The sequence below is a fragment of the Macaca mulatta genome, chromosome 4, assembly GCF_049350105.2.
Source record: "Macaca mulatta isolate MMU2019108-1 chromosome 4, T2T-MMU8v2.0, whole genome shotgun sequence".
Taxonomy (NCBI): Eukaryota; Metazoa; Chordata; class Mammalia; order Primates; family Cercopithecidae; genus Macaca; species Macaca mulatta.
The window spans coordinates 164870729-164886964 of record NC_133409.1 but is presented as its reverse complement, the minus strand read 5'-3'; the positions used below and the strand labels follow the sequence as shown (position 1 = coordinate 164886964).

Below are 16236 nucleotides of genomic sequence, written 5' to 3'. Positions count from 1 at the left end.
TTGGTCTCTGGGAACTTAAAAATCTCTCCATGATATTCAAGTATATAATACATTGTTATTAACGATGTATTGTAGTTACCATATTGTAAAATGGATCTCCTGAAATTATTCCTTTTGTCTAAACTGAAATTTTGTGTCCTTTGACCAACATCTCCCCGCTATTCCCCTTCCCCTCAGCTCCTGCTAATGCCTGTTCTACTTTCTGCTTCTGTGAGTTGGACGTTTTTAGATTCCACGTGTGTACGTGAGATCACGCAGTATTTGTCTGTGTCTGGTTTATTTCACTTAATGTCCTTCTGGTTCAACCATGTTGTTGCAAATGACAGGACTTCCTTTTTGTCTTTTAAGGCTGACTAGTATTCCATTGTGTGGATATAGCACATTTTCTTTATTCATCCATCAATGGCCTCTAGGTTGATTCCATATCTTGGCAGTTGTGATAATGCTGCAGTGAACATGGGAGTGCACATCTCTCTTTGACGTGCTGATTCATTTTATTTGACTACCCCGCAGTGGGGTTGCTGGATCATACGGTAGTTTTACTTTTAGTTTTTTGAGATACCTCCATACTGTTTTCCATAATGACTGTACTAATGTACATTCCACTAACAGTGAATAAGGGTTCTTTTTTCTCTTCATCATTTGTTACCTTTTGTCTTTTTTGATAATAGCCATTTTAACAGCTATGAGGTGATTTTCATTGTGGCTTTAATTTGCTTCCTTGATGATTAGTGGTGGTGAGCAGTTTTTCATATATACTTGGCCTTTTGTACCTTTGGGTTCCACATCTTGAAAATATTTGGGGCTGGGCGCAGTGGCTCACGCCCGTAATCCCAGCACTTTGGGAGGCCGAGGCAGGCGGATCACAAGGTCAGGAGATCGAGACCACGGTGAAACCCCATCTCTACGAAAAATACAAAAAATTAGCCGGGCGCGGCGGCAGGTGCCTGTAGTCCCAGCTACTCGGGAGGCTGAGGCAGGAGAATGGCGTGAACCCAGGAGACGGAGCTGGCAGTGAGCCAAGATCACGCCACTGCACTCCAGCGGGGGGGACAGAGTGAGACTCCGTCTCAAAAAAAAAAAAAAAAAGAAAAAAAAATATTTGGGGAAAAAAATGGATGGTTGCATCTCCACTAAACGCTATACAGACTTTCCTTGTCATTATTTCTACACAATATTATGTAACAGCTATTTACATAGCATTTACATTGTCTTAGGTATTATAAGTGATCTAGAGATAGCGTAAAGTATGCTGGAGGCTGTGCATAGATTATATGTAAACACTGTCATTTTATATAAGGGACTTGAGAATCTATGGATTTTGGTCTTCTTAGGAGGGTTCTAGAACCAATCTCCTTCTGGAAACCAGGGAGGACTGTTCCTGTTGGCCATTTGAGCATCTACTTTTGAGAAATGTTGATTCACATCTTTTACTTGTCTTTTAAATGGATTGTTTTCCTGCTATTGTTTGAATTCCTTGGGACTTTTTTTAAAAAGCAGTTTGGTTTTATTTCCAAACACAGGAAGCTCTTACTCCTCAGAAATGTATTCCTCACATCATCGTGCGGGGTCTCGTGCGTATTCGATGCGTTCAGGAAGTGGAGAGGATACTGTATTTTATGACCAGAAAAGGTCTCATCAACACTGGAGTTCTCAGCGTGGGAGCCGACCAGTATCTTCTCCCTAAGGACTACCACAATGTAGGTGATTGTAGCTTTAGTGATAGCCTTGCCATTGATCAGGACAAACGCTAGTCTATTGCTGTTAATAAATATAGTAAAAGCCACATCATCACCATAAAACTTACAGAAGCAAGGCTTTCGCAGAATGTGTTTCTCCTGAAAGGCGACTATCAAGCACTCTTTCCTGAGATTGTAGGGGAAAAGGAAAGGGAGTAATAAGACAAGTGCCACCACATTCTTTTTGAAAATAACTTTCTAAGGACATCAAAGAAATGTAAATGAACGAATTTGCTCTGCAGTTCCAGAACAACTAAAACAGGACGTTGTTATCATCTGCTCTAATTGGAATTTTGTTTCTTTTCTTTTTAAGAAATCAGTCATCATTATCGGGGCTGGTCCAGCAGGATTAGCAGCTGCTAGGCAACTGCATAACTTTGGAATTAAGGTAGGATTTTGGGGACATGGAGTTAGAACAGATGGTTGGCTGCTCCTTTTGGTCCAAATTTCTAAGATTTAGAAACCAGTTCCTATTTTTATTGAAGAATACTAAATATATTATATGTTTATATTAGGTCCTAGAAAAGTTATAAAACTTGAAACTGATTTCATAAGGAAAGGTAAATAGAAATTCTCACAGCTTTGGAGATAATTTTAGACTCTAATGAGCAAGTCAGAAGAAATTCTAACTCGGCATCAAAGTAGAAATTCTGTTTTTTTGAGACAGAGTCTTGCTCTGTCGCCCAGGCTAGAGTGCAGCAGTGCGATCTCAGCTCACTGCAACCTCCTCCTCCTGGGTTTCAAGATGGGATTACAGCTGTGTGCCATCATGCCCAGCTAATTTTTGTATTTTTAGTAAAGCAGGGTTTCACTATGTTGGCCAGGCCGGTCTTGAACTCTTGACCTCAAGTGATCTGCTTGTCTTGGCCTCCCAAAATGCTGGGATTACAGACGTGAGCCACTGCGCCTGGCCAAAGTAGAAATTCTTGACAGGTTATTGTTCACACAATAGAAATGATGAGAAAAGCCTGTTTCCGCAGTAGTTTGAGACAGCAAAAAGTGCTGGATATTCACTGTTTCTCCTGTAAAATTTTCTGAAATACTCAGTTCTAAGTTTTTTTTGTTTTTTTAATCTAATTATTTATTTTGAGACAGTGTTATGAGACTGGCTAATTTTTGTATTTTTGGTAGAGACAGGGTTTCACCATGTTGGCAAGGATGGTCTCAAACTCCTCAGTTCAAGCGATCTGCCTGCCTTGGCCTCCCAAAGTGCTGGGATTACAGGCATGAGCCACCGTGCCCGGCCTCCGGTTAAATTTTTTTATGCCTGTCAAAAACGCCCTTTGCGGAGCTTGCAGTGCGCTGAGATTGCACTACTGCATTCCAGCCTGGGCGACAGAGTGAGACTCCATCTCAAAAAAAAAAAAAAAAAAAAAAAAGAAAAAGAAACGCCCTTTGAATCTCATTTCAGACATGACCCACTGCTCCGGGCCTAGCACATGTTTCAGTTGATTGTTTATTTCAGTGTTAGATATTTGGGCCAAGGTTATTTGAGTTTTACTTGGGAAACCTACAGATTATATTACAAGGAAGGTTATTAAAATCCAAAATCTAGGGAGTCTGGTCTTTAATGTTCAGCTCTCCTCTTACACTAAAAAGAAACTAGAAATGGGCTGGGCACAGTGGCTCAGTGCCTGTAGTCCCAGCACTTTGGGTGGCCAAGGTGAACAGATCGCTTGAGCTCAGGAGTTTGAGATCAGCCTGGGCAACATGGCAAAACCCTGTCTTTACCGAAAAAAAAAAAAAAAAAAGCAAAAAGAAAACTGACCGGGCATGGTGGTATGCACCTGTGGCCCCAGGTACTCAAGAGGCTGAGGTGGGAGGATCTCTTGAGTCAAGGAGGCGGAGGTTGCAGTGAGCCGAGATCTAGCCACTGCACTCCAGTCAGGGTGACAGAGTGGGATCCCAACTCAAAAAAAAAAAAAAACAAAACCAGAAAGAAAAACTAGAAATGGATGGTTCTGTGTAAAATTGAAGTCAGAGAAAGAGGATAGAACTACAAGGTGCAGCCTTCCTAGTTAGAGAAAGTGAAGAATTTATGTTTGAGAAAGCAGTTTGGAGAATCAATATTACTTTCTGCCCCATCCCCAAGTGATGGGGGAGATCCCCAGGAGGCCCTTCATTCCCCACATGGGTGGGAAATAGATTCCTCTGAGTAGCCTGAAAGATGGTTAACTTGGGGAACCTCTCCTTGAGAATTTCAAGTAGTTTCTAGAGATCCAGAAGTGAAAGACTGGCCTTGTGATGAATAGGACTCACGTTTTCAGGTGATGCAACTCAGGGAATGTGGCACTTGGAATTCCAGGGCTGCAGGTGAGGCACTGCCTATGCACCCAAGAGCAGCTTCTCATGCCACCAGCATTAGAAATTTGGTGGCAATAAAATAGCCTGGGTATGAGACAAACCTCATTAGGCCAAGCCCATGAGGTCATATTTATATGGAGTGGCATACTTTTTTTAAAAAAATAATATATCTTAGGGAAGTTAAGGCTTATTCGCAGTGCTAAAGGAATTTTGCTACGTAGATATTTCTTAGGAAAAATCACCTAAAGAAGTTTTTAACTGCTTCTTAACTTATGGAATACTATTTTATAAAAAGCTTTCAAAGTACATTTCATGTACTAGTTCATTAAATCTTTTTGTTTTTTTGAGACAAAGTCTCGCTCTGTTGCCCAGGCTGGAGTGCAGTGGCGTAATCTCTGCTCACTGCAGCCTCCACCTCCTGGGTTCAAGTGATTCTTGTGCCTCAGCCACCTGAATAGCTGGGATTACAGGTGTGTGTCACCACGCCAGACTAATTTATTTCTGGTAGAGACGGGGTTTTGTGATGTTGGCCAAACTGGCCACAAACTCTTGGTCTTATGTGATCCTCCTGCCTCTGCCTTCCGAAGTACTGGTATTTCAGGCGTGAGCCATCTCATCTGTCCTAGTTCATCAAATCTTATTATCTGGTTTGAGTGATTCTTTCAACAGACCACTCAGTTTTTCCTTGCTAGAGTCTAGATGGATTGTTTTGAACATCTGTTTTGGCTTCTGTTCACACTGCCTGCTTTTTAAAGTTGTTTTTGTAGAAATATTTTGAATTAACTAAATATAGAGGCTATTTAACAGTGTCCTTCTACATTTTTATAATACTGTGTCTGATATAACTCTTGTGTCCTATTTAGCTTCCCTGACTGTCTGTCTTTTTAGGTGACTGTCCTGGAAGCCAAAGACAGAATTGGAGGCCGAGTCTGGGATGACAAATCTTTTAAAGGCGTCACAGTGGGAAGAGGAGCTCAAATTGTTAATGGGTGTATTAACAACCCAGTAGCATTAATGTGTGAGCAAGTGAGTTTCTTTTAGCTTTGTGTTGTAGATAAAGGAAAGAAAAACAGTTTCAATTTGCTTGCGTGCAGTATTAATATGCTTCTAAAGTAAATTACATACAACAGCCCCCTCATCTCCTCTGCAAAGTAGTAAGAATTACACTTCTGCCTTTCTGAGAAGGTAGAACTAGAGGATGTAAAAGACTTTTTTCCTTTTTCTAAGCTCTTTAATTTCATTTCCTTGTTATTTGCAGGTCACTTGGTTAGCTCGTAATTTTAGGGTTGCCGGATTTAGCATATAAAAATACAGAATTCTCAATTAAATTTCACTTTCAGATAAACAAGTAATTTTTTACCCAAGTATTTCCCAGTATTATGTGCAATATTTACATGCAATATTTGGGACATACTTAAAAAATTATGTATTACTAATCTGAACGTCATATTTAATGAGGCAGCCTGTCTTTAATCTGGCAGTCTTACAGAGTTTATTTGAAGAGTTGGTGGGCCCAAGGCTTTTTCTGAAATGTTTATTGATGGTCAATTCAGTTTCAGCTTCTGCTGTGAGTGTTTGTGTGTTTGTGTGTTCATTTACATGAGGGTCCACAGAAGAGAGAGAATGTTCGAGCAAGGACAGGCAGTGTCTAGCATCTGAAACATTAGCCAAAAAGTTACAGTGGGCGTGGCGTGGGAGCTGTTGCTGCCCCTCTCACATTCTCATCAAATAAAATCTTGTAGATTTCACACTTTTTTTTTTCACTGCCTGCCTTTGCTGCCATTCCCCGTGAAGCATATTTAGCTTTATTTTTGAGAGGTATTAGCCCATTTTCTCCATGAGAGCTCTGTCTGATGTTCAGCTTAGAACCTGTAAATATTTTTTTCCAGGAAAAATTTTCACCTTCTTATTCTTATTATTTTGAAGCTTGGCATCAGCATGCATAAATTTGGAGAAAGATGTGACTTAATTCAGGAAGGTGGAAGAATAACTGACCCCACTATTGACAAGCGCATGGATTTTCATTTTAATGCTCTCTTGGATGTTGTCTCTGAGTGGAGAAAGGATAAGACTCAGCTCCAAGATGTCCCTTTAGGAGGTATGGGGAGAACGGTGTTCTGATTGTTCCATCTCAGTTTCGTTGTTACCTAAGCTTCATCAGCAGTGGCATCGTTCATTTGCTAGGTTGGATGTCAGCAACAGGGAAGCTCTCCTGAGCACTTCTTTTGGACTGATGGATTCTCCAAGTTCTCAGGGGAGAAGAACTTTTTTTAGGGAGCCTTAGATGCTTGCATTGTGTACACACACACACAGACCTTACTTTACACAATAGCTGGTGTTTTACAAAATTACCTACATGTCTAATTTTAAATTTCCCAGAGTAGCTTACTTTTATGGAAACATGTGGTAAGCCCTGTGTGATAAATCATCACCTCGTAATGTCTTTTCTAGATAAGGGTTTCTGTGTGCCAGGATTTCTTTTTGTTGAACAGTGAGTTAAGGTTTTTTCCAGTATATTTTAAGAATGCCAGAGTATTACAGTTTAAGAATTTTAATCCATTAGGCGCAGTGGCTCACACCTGTAATCCGGGCATTTGGGAGGCCAAGCGGGGAAGATCACTTGAGCCCAGGAGTTCAAGACCAGCCTGGGCAACATAGTGAGCCTTGTGTCTACAAAAAAAAAAAAAAAAAAAAAAAGGCAAGCATGGTGGTGTGTGTCTGTAGTCCCAGATACTTGGGAGGCTGAGGTGGAAGGATAGCTTGAGCTGAAGAGGTTGAGGTTCTGGTGAGCTGTGATCCCACCACTGCACTCCAGCCTGGGCAAGAAAGCAAGACCCTAGTTCAAAAAAAAAAAATTTAATTCAAAATCTTTTGGCTTTTGTACTTAAATGGGCAATGTTAGGCACAACTCTTTAGAAAAGTTGACCACCCATAGTGGCTCATTTTCACAAGGGTGCCAGCTGAAATTTCACTGTATTGCTTCTTAAATTGGTATTTATTTGGCCTACAATTTTGTGACCTGAATGTATTCACTTGTAGTTATTGGAGGCATATTGGAATTTCTTGTAGTGTGAACATTTGAACTCAGTTTGCAAGGTGTTCATTTGCTTCAACTATATGTTTCTTTGCAAGAGCTCTCAATTCTTCAGGCTGATGTACAGTTCATCTCTGTTTGGGGTAAACTTCTTAGTAGCAAGGACTATCTGTCTCTTCTTTTTCTCTTTTCCCTCCCCCTCTACTGTGGCAACCCACCACCTCTAAGAGATCTACACTGTAATTGTCCTTAGTCAGTTTTGACTGATATACTATAAGAGAACATTTTCAGAAATATACTCCCATCAACAGGGATCATTTAATCAAATGTTATAGTGTCCAGACTAATTCGTAGGTTGTTAAATGTTCTGGAGTTGAGAACAGTTGTTAGGCTAACTGGCAGGATATTCTCAGGACTTGGTTAGTGTTTTGTACCTGTGTTGCAGTTACTGACTGGAGTTTTCATTGCATTTCTTTCAGTGTCACCCAATAAAAATGTTTAATGATAATGCTTTGCCTTACCCTTACCTAGAACAAGCTGTAGGCCAGGCATGGTGGTGCGCACCTGTAATCCCAGCTACTTAGGAGGTGAGAGGATCGCTTGAGTCCGGGAGTTAAAGACCGCGGTGAGCTATGATCTTGCCACTGCACCGCAGCCTGGGTGACAGAGTGAGACACTGTCTCACAAACAAAACAGATAAAAAACCCAAGTTGTTAAGGTAGGCTCAGCAATTCTTACTGTGTAAGGAGGTATTTCATCTTACCAGTAGCTTGTTTAAAAGCTTTGGTAACAGTGCACACACACCACTGTGTAAGGCTATAGTTACATCCTGCCTGTTAGTATCTTAGCTGTCTGAGATCTCATCTCACCATCACAAAGCTGGGGAAACTCGAATCTATATACTAACGGACTAGATTTCGTTTCAGAAAGCACGTGCACTAAAGCTATTTTAAATATTATTTACATAACATTCACACTGGGCTGGGCGTAGTGGCTCATGCCTGTAATCCCAGCACATTGGGAGGCCAAGGCGGGTGGACCACCTGAGGTCAGGAGTTCGAGACCAGCCTGGCTAACATGGTGAAACCCTGTCTGTACTAATAATACAAAAATCAGTTGGGCATGGGTGGCGCATGCCTGTAATCCCAGGTACTTGGGAGGCTGAGGCAGGAGAATCACTTGTACCTGGGAGGCAGAGGTTGCAGTGAGCCAAAATTGGCCCATTGCACTTCAGTCTGGATGACAAGCGAAACTCCGTCTCCAAAAAAAAAAAAAAAAAAAAAGAATCACATTGCGGCCTCTCTCAGTCTGTTTATATTTAATTTTATGTACTATCCTAGCAATCTTGGTTCCCCGCCCACCCCCTCCACAAAACCAACAGAAATGTAGAAACTGCACATCAGGAAGTAGGGATGGGACTTCTACAAAAGTCACAGAAAGTGGCACAGAGCCCAGGGATCTGGGAGTGACAAAGCGAGGCACAAATCTAGAGGTCTCTTGGGTTTCCCCGTGTTACAATCTAGTGCAAGAACTGAACATTTTGATGAAAGCCTTGAGCTGTTCTAAAAAACTTTTTTGAAGTAACTGATACCTCAGTTCTGCTTCTAGTCAGACAAGTGTGTGACACTCTATAAACTTGGGGGCCAGGCCTGGTGGCTCACACCTGTAATCCCAGCACTTTGGGAGGCTGAGGTGGGTGGATTTCTTGAGCTCAGGAGTTTGAGTCCAGCCTGGGCAACCCGTCTCTAGCTGGGAATGGTGGCAGTTGCCTGTGGTCACAGCTACTTGGGAGGCTGAGGTGGGAGGATTGGTGGAGCCCAGGAAGTTGAGGCTGCAGTGAGTCAGAATGGCGCCACTGCACTCCAGCCTGGGTGACAGAGTGAGACTGTCTCGGGAAAAAAAAAAACCAAAAAAGAAAAAAACACCAGAAAAAGACACTTGGAGTCTGTGATGCATGTTTTGGATGGTTGTCATCACTGGAACAGCTGTAAGGAAGTAACCTGGACTGAGATGCTGAGAATTAGTCAGACATGAAGCCAGAACCCTCTTCCAGCCCTGCTGCAAAGGAATGTAAGACAATAATGACATCACATGGCTGTGTCCATGCAGTTACAAGGTCCGGTTGAGTGGGACAGACAAGGGCTGGAGTTGATGACAGGGAGAAATTCTGGAGGCTTGCCATGGCCCATTGATGCTGGATCATAAAGAATGGATGGGATTGGGTGGGAGAAGGCATTCCTGTGAAGGAGAGTAGGAGGTCTCAGACCCTGCAGGGTAGGAATTTACCAGGAAAAAGATTCAAAGCAGCACAGCAGAGCCTGTGAGTGGGCAGATAGTAGCTGCTCCCTTCGGAAAGGTTAAAATATGTGCTAGCTTTGCCTGGCTGTTGTTGGGGAATTTGTTACATAGGCAGCCAGTAGTTGTAGATATGGAGGCAGAGGGCTGACAGCATACGAGCCCATAATGGAATATTCTTATTTGGGACAGACCATAGCCAGTAGGTTACAGGTCTCTTAGTTGAGGTGAGATGTTGTAAGCATTGACTTTAAGGTGATGGCAGCAGGACCAGAAAGAGAATGGTAACTTCTGTGTGTGTGCATGTACATCTATGTGTGGGGACACTTTTTCTGTATCTTGAGCAAAAGAGGAAACCGTTTCTCAACTAAGCAAAATTGAGACGTTTCTGAAGATATAGAACTTACATATTTTTGTTACTGGTTAAGATAAACTTTCTCTTCCTGAGAGAAATGGACCTTGTCAAGAGATCTTTTCCCCTCTGACTTTACTTGGGAAAAGACTTTGGAAGTTTTGGGTGTTGCTGGGTGACAGAGGTTGAAAGCAAAGGAGAAGGAATTGGAGAATCTCATTACAGCTGTTTTTTTTTCTGCTTTGATCCATTCCCATTACAGAAAAGATAGAAGAGATCTACAAGGCATTTATTAAGGAATCTGGTATCCAGTTCAGCGAGCTGGAGGGACAGGTGCTTCAGTTCCATCTCAGTAACCTGGAGTATGCCTGTGGCAGCAACCTCCACCAGGTGCGGTTGAGTTTTGTGAAAGGTGTGCTCTGAAAAGACTTGGTTTAGGCCAGGCGCGGTGGCTCACGCCTGTAATCGCAGCACTTTGGGAGGCTGAGGTGGGCGGATCATGAGGTCAGGGGATCGAGACCATCCTGGCCAACATGCTGAAACCCCGTCTCTACTAAAATACAAAAAGTTAGCTGGGCCTGGTGGTGCACGCTTGTAGTCCCAGCTACTTGGGAGGCTGAGGCAGGGGAATTGCTTGAACCCGGGAGGCGGAGGTCGCAGTGAGCCAAGATCATGCCACTGCACTCCAGCCTGGAGTCTCAAAAATTAAAAAAAAAAAAAGAGAGAGAGTACTTGTGTGTATGTGTATGTGTTTTGTGTGTCAAAATATTGAACTTGCGCTGGTTTGGATAAACAGGAAAGAATGGTTCTGCTTAAAAGTTTGAAAACCATGACTTCTGAGCATATTAACCCTATAGTGGTTTTGGTTGTTTTTTCAACTTTTTTTTTTTTTTTTTTTTTTGAAGCAAGAGAAACTCCTCTTCAGATAATGCTTGTGAAAGAAGCTCAATACATAAAAACAAAGGAAGAGGCTGGATGCAGTGGCTCACCTCTGTAATCCTAGCACTTTGAGAGGCCAAGGCATGTGGATTGGTTGAGCCTGGGAGTTTAAGACCACCTTGGACAACATGGCAAAACTCTGTCTCTACAAAAAAAAAAAAAAAAAGCTGGGCTTGGTGGCATGTGCCTGTAGTCTCAGCTACGTGGGAGGCTGAGGTGGGATTGCTTGATTCCAGGAGGTTAGAGGTGCAGTTAGCTGTGATGGTGCTGCCACACTCCTGCCTGGGTGCTAGAGTGAGACCCTGTCTTGGGGAAAAAAAGAAGAAATCACTCCAAAGGACGGAGGGCTACGAGGCTGAATCAGAGCAGGGTCTCTTATTTTGTTCTTATTTTTTGTGGAGATGGGGTCTTGCTATGTTCCCTAGTCTGATCTTGAACTCCTGGCTTCAAGTGATCCTCCTGCCTCGGCCTCCCAAAATGCTGGGATTACAGGCGTGAGCCGCTGCACCAGGACTTGGTCTCTTTAACTACCCTCCTTTCCCTGACCTCTGCAGAGGGCCTTGTGTTATTTCTGTGGAACCCTGGAGTCTAAAACAAAACACTGCTCTCAAGAAGCCAACATAGAGTATCCTTGCAAGTCTGGTCTGTTTACCTTGTTAAAGTCAATTTAAGCTTGCCTGACTCATTTAACCAACTGTGAACTTAATACTCCAGTATTCTGTATTTTGAATAGAACTCCACGGATGATTTCAGAGGCCCCTTTGGGACCTCTCCATTTCTGCTTGGTTTTGCATTGTGATTGGAATCGTGCTATTTTCCAAAATCGTGCTGGGTTTCTACTCTGTAGAGCTTCCATGTTGAGGACAGATAGCATATTTATAAATGTTGATCAAATACAGTTTTACCCTCATAGAATTCTACTTTGCCAGAGTTGTCAATACATAAAATCAGCTTCTGTTGTTATCAAGGAGTGGTACCCATGCCCAAGTCATATAGACCTTTTGTTCTCAAATAAACTTTCCTCCAATAAAATTATCAAGATTTCCTCCCTGCAATGGTGGTCTCTGCCTGGGCTGGTCTGCCCATCTCCTGCCCTCCTGCCTTGGTGACTGTTCCCACCTGGAGCTCCTCGTATTGGCCCTCAGGCACAGGCGCAAGGATTTACACAGCTGTGTCCCCGACCTCTCGTTTCCCAGGTATCTGCTCGCTCCTGGGACCACAATGAGTTCTTTGCCCAGTTTGCTGGTGACCACACTCTGCTAACTCCCGGGTACTCGGTGATAATTGAAAAACTGGCAGAAGGGCTAGACATTCGACTCAAATCTCCAGTGAGTATCAACTGCTGGGAGGCTCTGGCTCTGCCTTGTTTGGGGAGGATGTGAAGTTCTGAGCATGCGGCTCACGCAGGAGAGTGGGGCTGGCTTTGGTGTTTAGCCAGGGTCTGGAAGTGCTTTTGTGGCTCATTCGTAGCCTGTTTAGCATTATCCATGTCAGTGAGGCAGCTGCTGCTGCTTGGAAACCGTAGTGGCCCCAGTGCATTTCTATTAAGAAGTTATTCAAATTGCTCACAACCTTCCTAACCCAGTGCAGTTATTTTCACTTTAAAATTTTCCCTCCAAATCTTTGTCTCCGTGCATTTGTATTGTGTGCTATTGTAATCATGGGGGTGATAACTTATCTGTATTTCCCTTCACACCATATTATAACTATTTTCTATATTCTGACACAGTATTTATTTTGTATATTCTGACCTAACTCCCTGAGTTCAGCTATAACAATTGTTTAGATCTCTGAATGCCAGGAAAAGATTCCGCTTAGCCTTGGAGATGTAAATTCATGTCATATGAGAATCGGAAAGGATCCTGGATCCCGTGGTTCCATCCCTCACTTTTTGTCATAATTGCTTTTTGGGCAGGTGCAGAGTGTTGATTATTCTGGAGATGAAGTGCAGGTCACCACTACAGATGGCACAGGGTATTCTGCACAAAAGGTAAGAGCTCGGGCAGTACAAGGGTGGGTAGAAACCCTTGCTGCCAGGGGCTTGGAGGGAAGGAGAAATCTTTCCCATCAAGGAGTTTGCCTTTGGGAATCTGCCTGGAGCCTTGTTGGATTTCTGGTAAGTTATATATCTCCACTTAATAGTGTGTAGATACGCAAAGCTGACTTCATTGCTCTAACACTGTATAGATGCGTGGCAGATGGAATTCTGAATTGCATTCCTTGAGGTGAGTTCTAGAGCACGTTAGTCCTGAGAGTTGAACAAGAAAAAACATTCCTTGGTCAAATAAGTTTGGCAAGGCCAAGTAAGTTTGGGAAGTATTATATATGATACTCTACTTTTAGAGTTAAATAGGAGTTGTATAGGGTTAAATAGAAATATATTAAAGGCTCTGAGAAGTCCTGCATTGAAGAAATCTGTCTTACTTCATTAAAGAAATCTGTTTTATTTTGTGCTTTCCACATTTTGTTTTTAACCACGGAATCCTTTTTCAGATCAAGAAAGTTGTATTTTCATCTTGAAATCTTGAAACTGTCAGAAGTACTTTTATATGGCTTAAGTTTTTTGTAAACAGCTTTAGTAGGTGAACAGTACAAGGTACTGCTGAATTGAATACCTGAAATCACACTGAGATTTATAGTACTGGAGAATAAAGGTGCCTGCTTGGGTTAGAGGGGATTTAGTAAACCTTGAAAATTTAAGTTTAGTTATATCTTAAGTGACTATGAAAAAATGTAATTGATGAACTATCACTAGTTCCGAGACTCGCTATGCTTCCTACGCTTCAGCTATCTAAAACTTGTTTCATGGTCTTTGGTTTTCATACAGAAATAAAGGAGTGCGCATCACATGGGAAAGACAGGTCTAGGGAATGAGTTAGGGTTGGGGCAGGGGGTCCTAACATTGCTCCTGCCATTAAACAACTAGGAGATTTTGGGCAGCAATCCCTGGGCTGCACTTCAGAATCACCTGGGAGGTGCTTACAAAGAAAGGTTGCAAAGCCCCACCCTGATACCTTCTTGTTGAATTGGCCTTGCTTTTTTGTTTTTTTCAGAGACAGGGTCTCGGTCTGTTGCCCAGGCTGGAGTGCAATGGCACAGTCATAGCTCACTGTAGCCTCGAGCACCTGGGCTCAAGGGATCCTCTCACCTGAGCCTCCCTCGAGTAGCTGGGACTACAGGCATGCACCACCATGCCCGGCTAGTCGTATTTTTAAAGCTTCTCAAGTGATTCCCGTGTGCAGCTGTGGTTAAGAACCTTGTCTGCAGTGACCTTCTCTGTAAGCTCTTAATAGGTTCTGCCTGGTGGTAAACAGTGTTTAAAAATACTACCTTTTAAAATTGCAAGTCATCCGACAGTTCAGCCTCTGCCGTTCTGTGGCTCCGCTTCTTGGTGTCCGGGACAGCAAGCTGGTTATGACCCCCCTCCTTCGCTGGCCCTGGCCAGTACTTGTGCCTTTCTGTGTTTGTATTCCAGCCTTCTGGAGAAATTAGGGCACAGCTTCAGGCTGCACTTTGAGATGTTTAAAACAAATATTTTTATTGTAGCTAGCACACATCACAGTTTGCATTGGAAGTTTCCCTAAACTTGTAAGAGAAAAATTTTCAACCTAACGTGATAGACCAGTGAACCTCTGGCAAACTCACTCAGTCTAGGCTGCTTCCATTGACATCTCGCTTTAGTTCCTTACTAGGATGTGTTTATATCATTTGCCTATTTGTTTACCCAACATTTATCTTTTTTTTCTACAGGGTCTTATTCTGTTGCCCAAGCTGAAGGGCAGTGGTGCAGTTTGTAGCTCACAGCAGCCTTAAACTCCTGGGCTTGAGTAGTTCTCCCACCTCAGCCTCCTGTGTAACTGGGACCACAGGCACATGCCACCACACCCAGCTAATTAAAAAAACTTTTTTTTGTAGAGACAGTGTCTCCCTATGTTGTCCAGGCTGGTCTTGAACTCGTGGTCTTAAGCAATCCTCTCGCCTTGGCCTCCCAAAGTGCTGGGATTATAGGTGTGAGCCACTGCACCTGGGCTACTCAAGTTCTTATGCTTTTCAGTGCTCTTTTGTCATTAAGAAAACATCTGGTTATTTGGGCATGGTGGCTCACGCCTGTAATCACAGCACTTTGGGATGCTGAGGTGAGAAGATGGCTTGAGGCCAGGAGTTTGAGAGCAGCCTGGGCAACATGGTGAGACCCGGTCTCTACAAAACAAAAAGATCACCACCATGGGTGTGGTGGTGTACACCCGTGGTCCCAGCTACTCCAAGAAGCTGAGGCGAGAGGATCACTTGAGCCCAGGAGTTTGAGGCTGCTCTGAGCTGTGATCATGCCATTGTACGCCAGCTGGGGCAACAGAGCAAGACCCTGTCTCTTTAAAAAAAGGGAAAAAAATCTAGATTTTATTTATTTTCTTGTAGTTCTCATATGTAATTTAATTGGATAGTAATTGGTTTTTTGTTGTGGTTTGCCTGATTTTTTTTTTGGTTGCATGGCAATTATCTATAAATAGATTATAAACTTGATGATAGAGAACATATTTTATACTTTATAAAATTTTCATGTGGCAGAAAATAGTGACAAAATCACAGAACTCTGAGCTTCCTGTGATCCTAGAATTGAGAGTTAAGCCAAATATACAACATACAACATCTTTGAAGGCTCGGGTAGATCAGGTGGCTGGTCTTCAACTCCATTCCAGTCTGAGCCTAGGGTGTCATCCTGTACTGCAGATATCAGAAAGTAAATATGCACACTCTTCCTCAACTCCCTACAGCAGGTTTCTAAACATCATCCAGCCCAGGCAATCCGATGCACTCGCATGAGATTTAGAAGGTGTAGGTTGACTTTCGCTTCCCTTCTGCTGCCTCTGTTGGAGAGCACACAATGGTGGAGGTGTTTGGCTCTTCTGCAGCAGGGTTCATGAAAGACACAGGGTTTAGTCAGTAACCACAAGTCAAGAAGGAGGCCGTAAGGCATGCATTTTGCTGGTGCACATTGTTCTGTAGGTGGTGTGATTCTGGAGCTGGCAGTAGTAGTAATGGCGTCCTGATTGTAGCAGCAGTAATGGGGTCTGGAGCCAGAAATATCCAATTCCTAATGTTTGTGATGTGCTTTACCACTTATGAAACATATTGATGTATCTTGTAAATTTTAGTTTTAAAGCATCACCCTAATTCTCAGAGGTTAGTGGGGCACATACTACCTTCATTTTATAGAGGGATGGCAGAGATGAGTAGCAGGCTTGGCCACACAGTAGAATGTATCAGGAATGATGCACAAAGCACTCCTGACTCCATAGTTAGGGCTCTTTCCTCCCCAAGTACTGCTTTGCAGGGTTGGGTTCTGCTGAAGCTTTTTTTTTTTTTTTTTTTTTTTTTTTTTGAGACGGTGTCGCTGTGTCACCCAGGCCACTCTGTCACCCAGGCTGGAGTGTAGTGGTGCAATCTTGGCTCACTGCAACCTCTGCCTCCTGGGTTCAAGAGATTCTCCCACCTCAGCCTCCCGAGTAGCTGGGATTACAGGTACCTGCCACCACGCCCGGCTAATTTTTGTATTTTTGTACAGATGGGGTTTC

General features: G+C 42.9%; 1 protein-coding gene across 2 annotated transcripts in view; it reads left to right on the top strand.

Annotated features, from left to right (window-relative positions):
• The window catches only part of KDM1B (lysine demethylase 1B), a 68750-nt gene that overhangs the window by 40249 nt on the left and 12265 nt on the right, over positions 1-16236 (top strand). The window contains exons 11-17 of one of the 2 annotated variants that reach the window (XM_028847814.2): positions 1524-1700; positions 2053-2127; positions 4932-5069; positions 5970-6141; positions 9987-10114; positions 11860-11991; positions 12579-12653. In XM_028847814.2, coding sequence (XP_028703647.2) covers positions 1524-1700; positions 2053-2127; positions 4932-5069; positions 5970-6141; positions 9987-10114; positions 11860-11991; positions 12579-12653 — 897 coding nt within the window. The remainder of the gene's footprint in view (positions 1-1523; positions 1701-2052; positions 2128-4931; positions 5070-5969; positions 6142-9986; positions 10115-11859; positions 11992-12578; positions 12654-16236) is intronic. The other variant, XM_078000919.1, reaches the window with a different exon arrangement.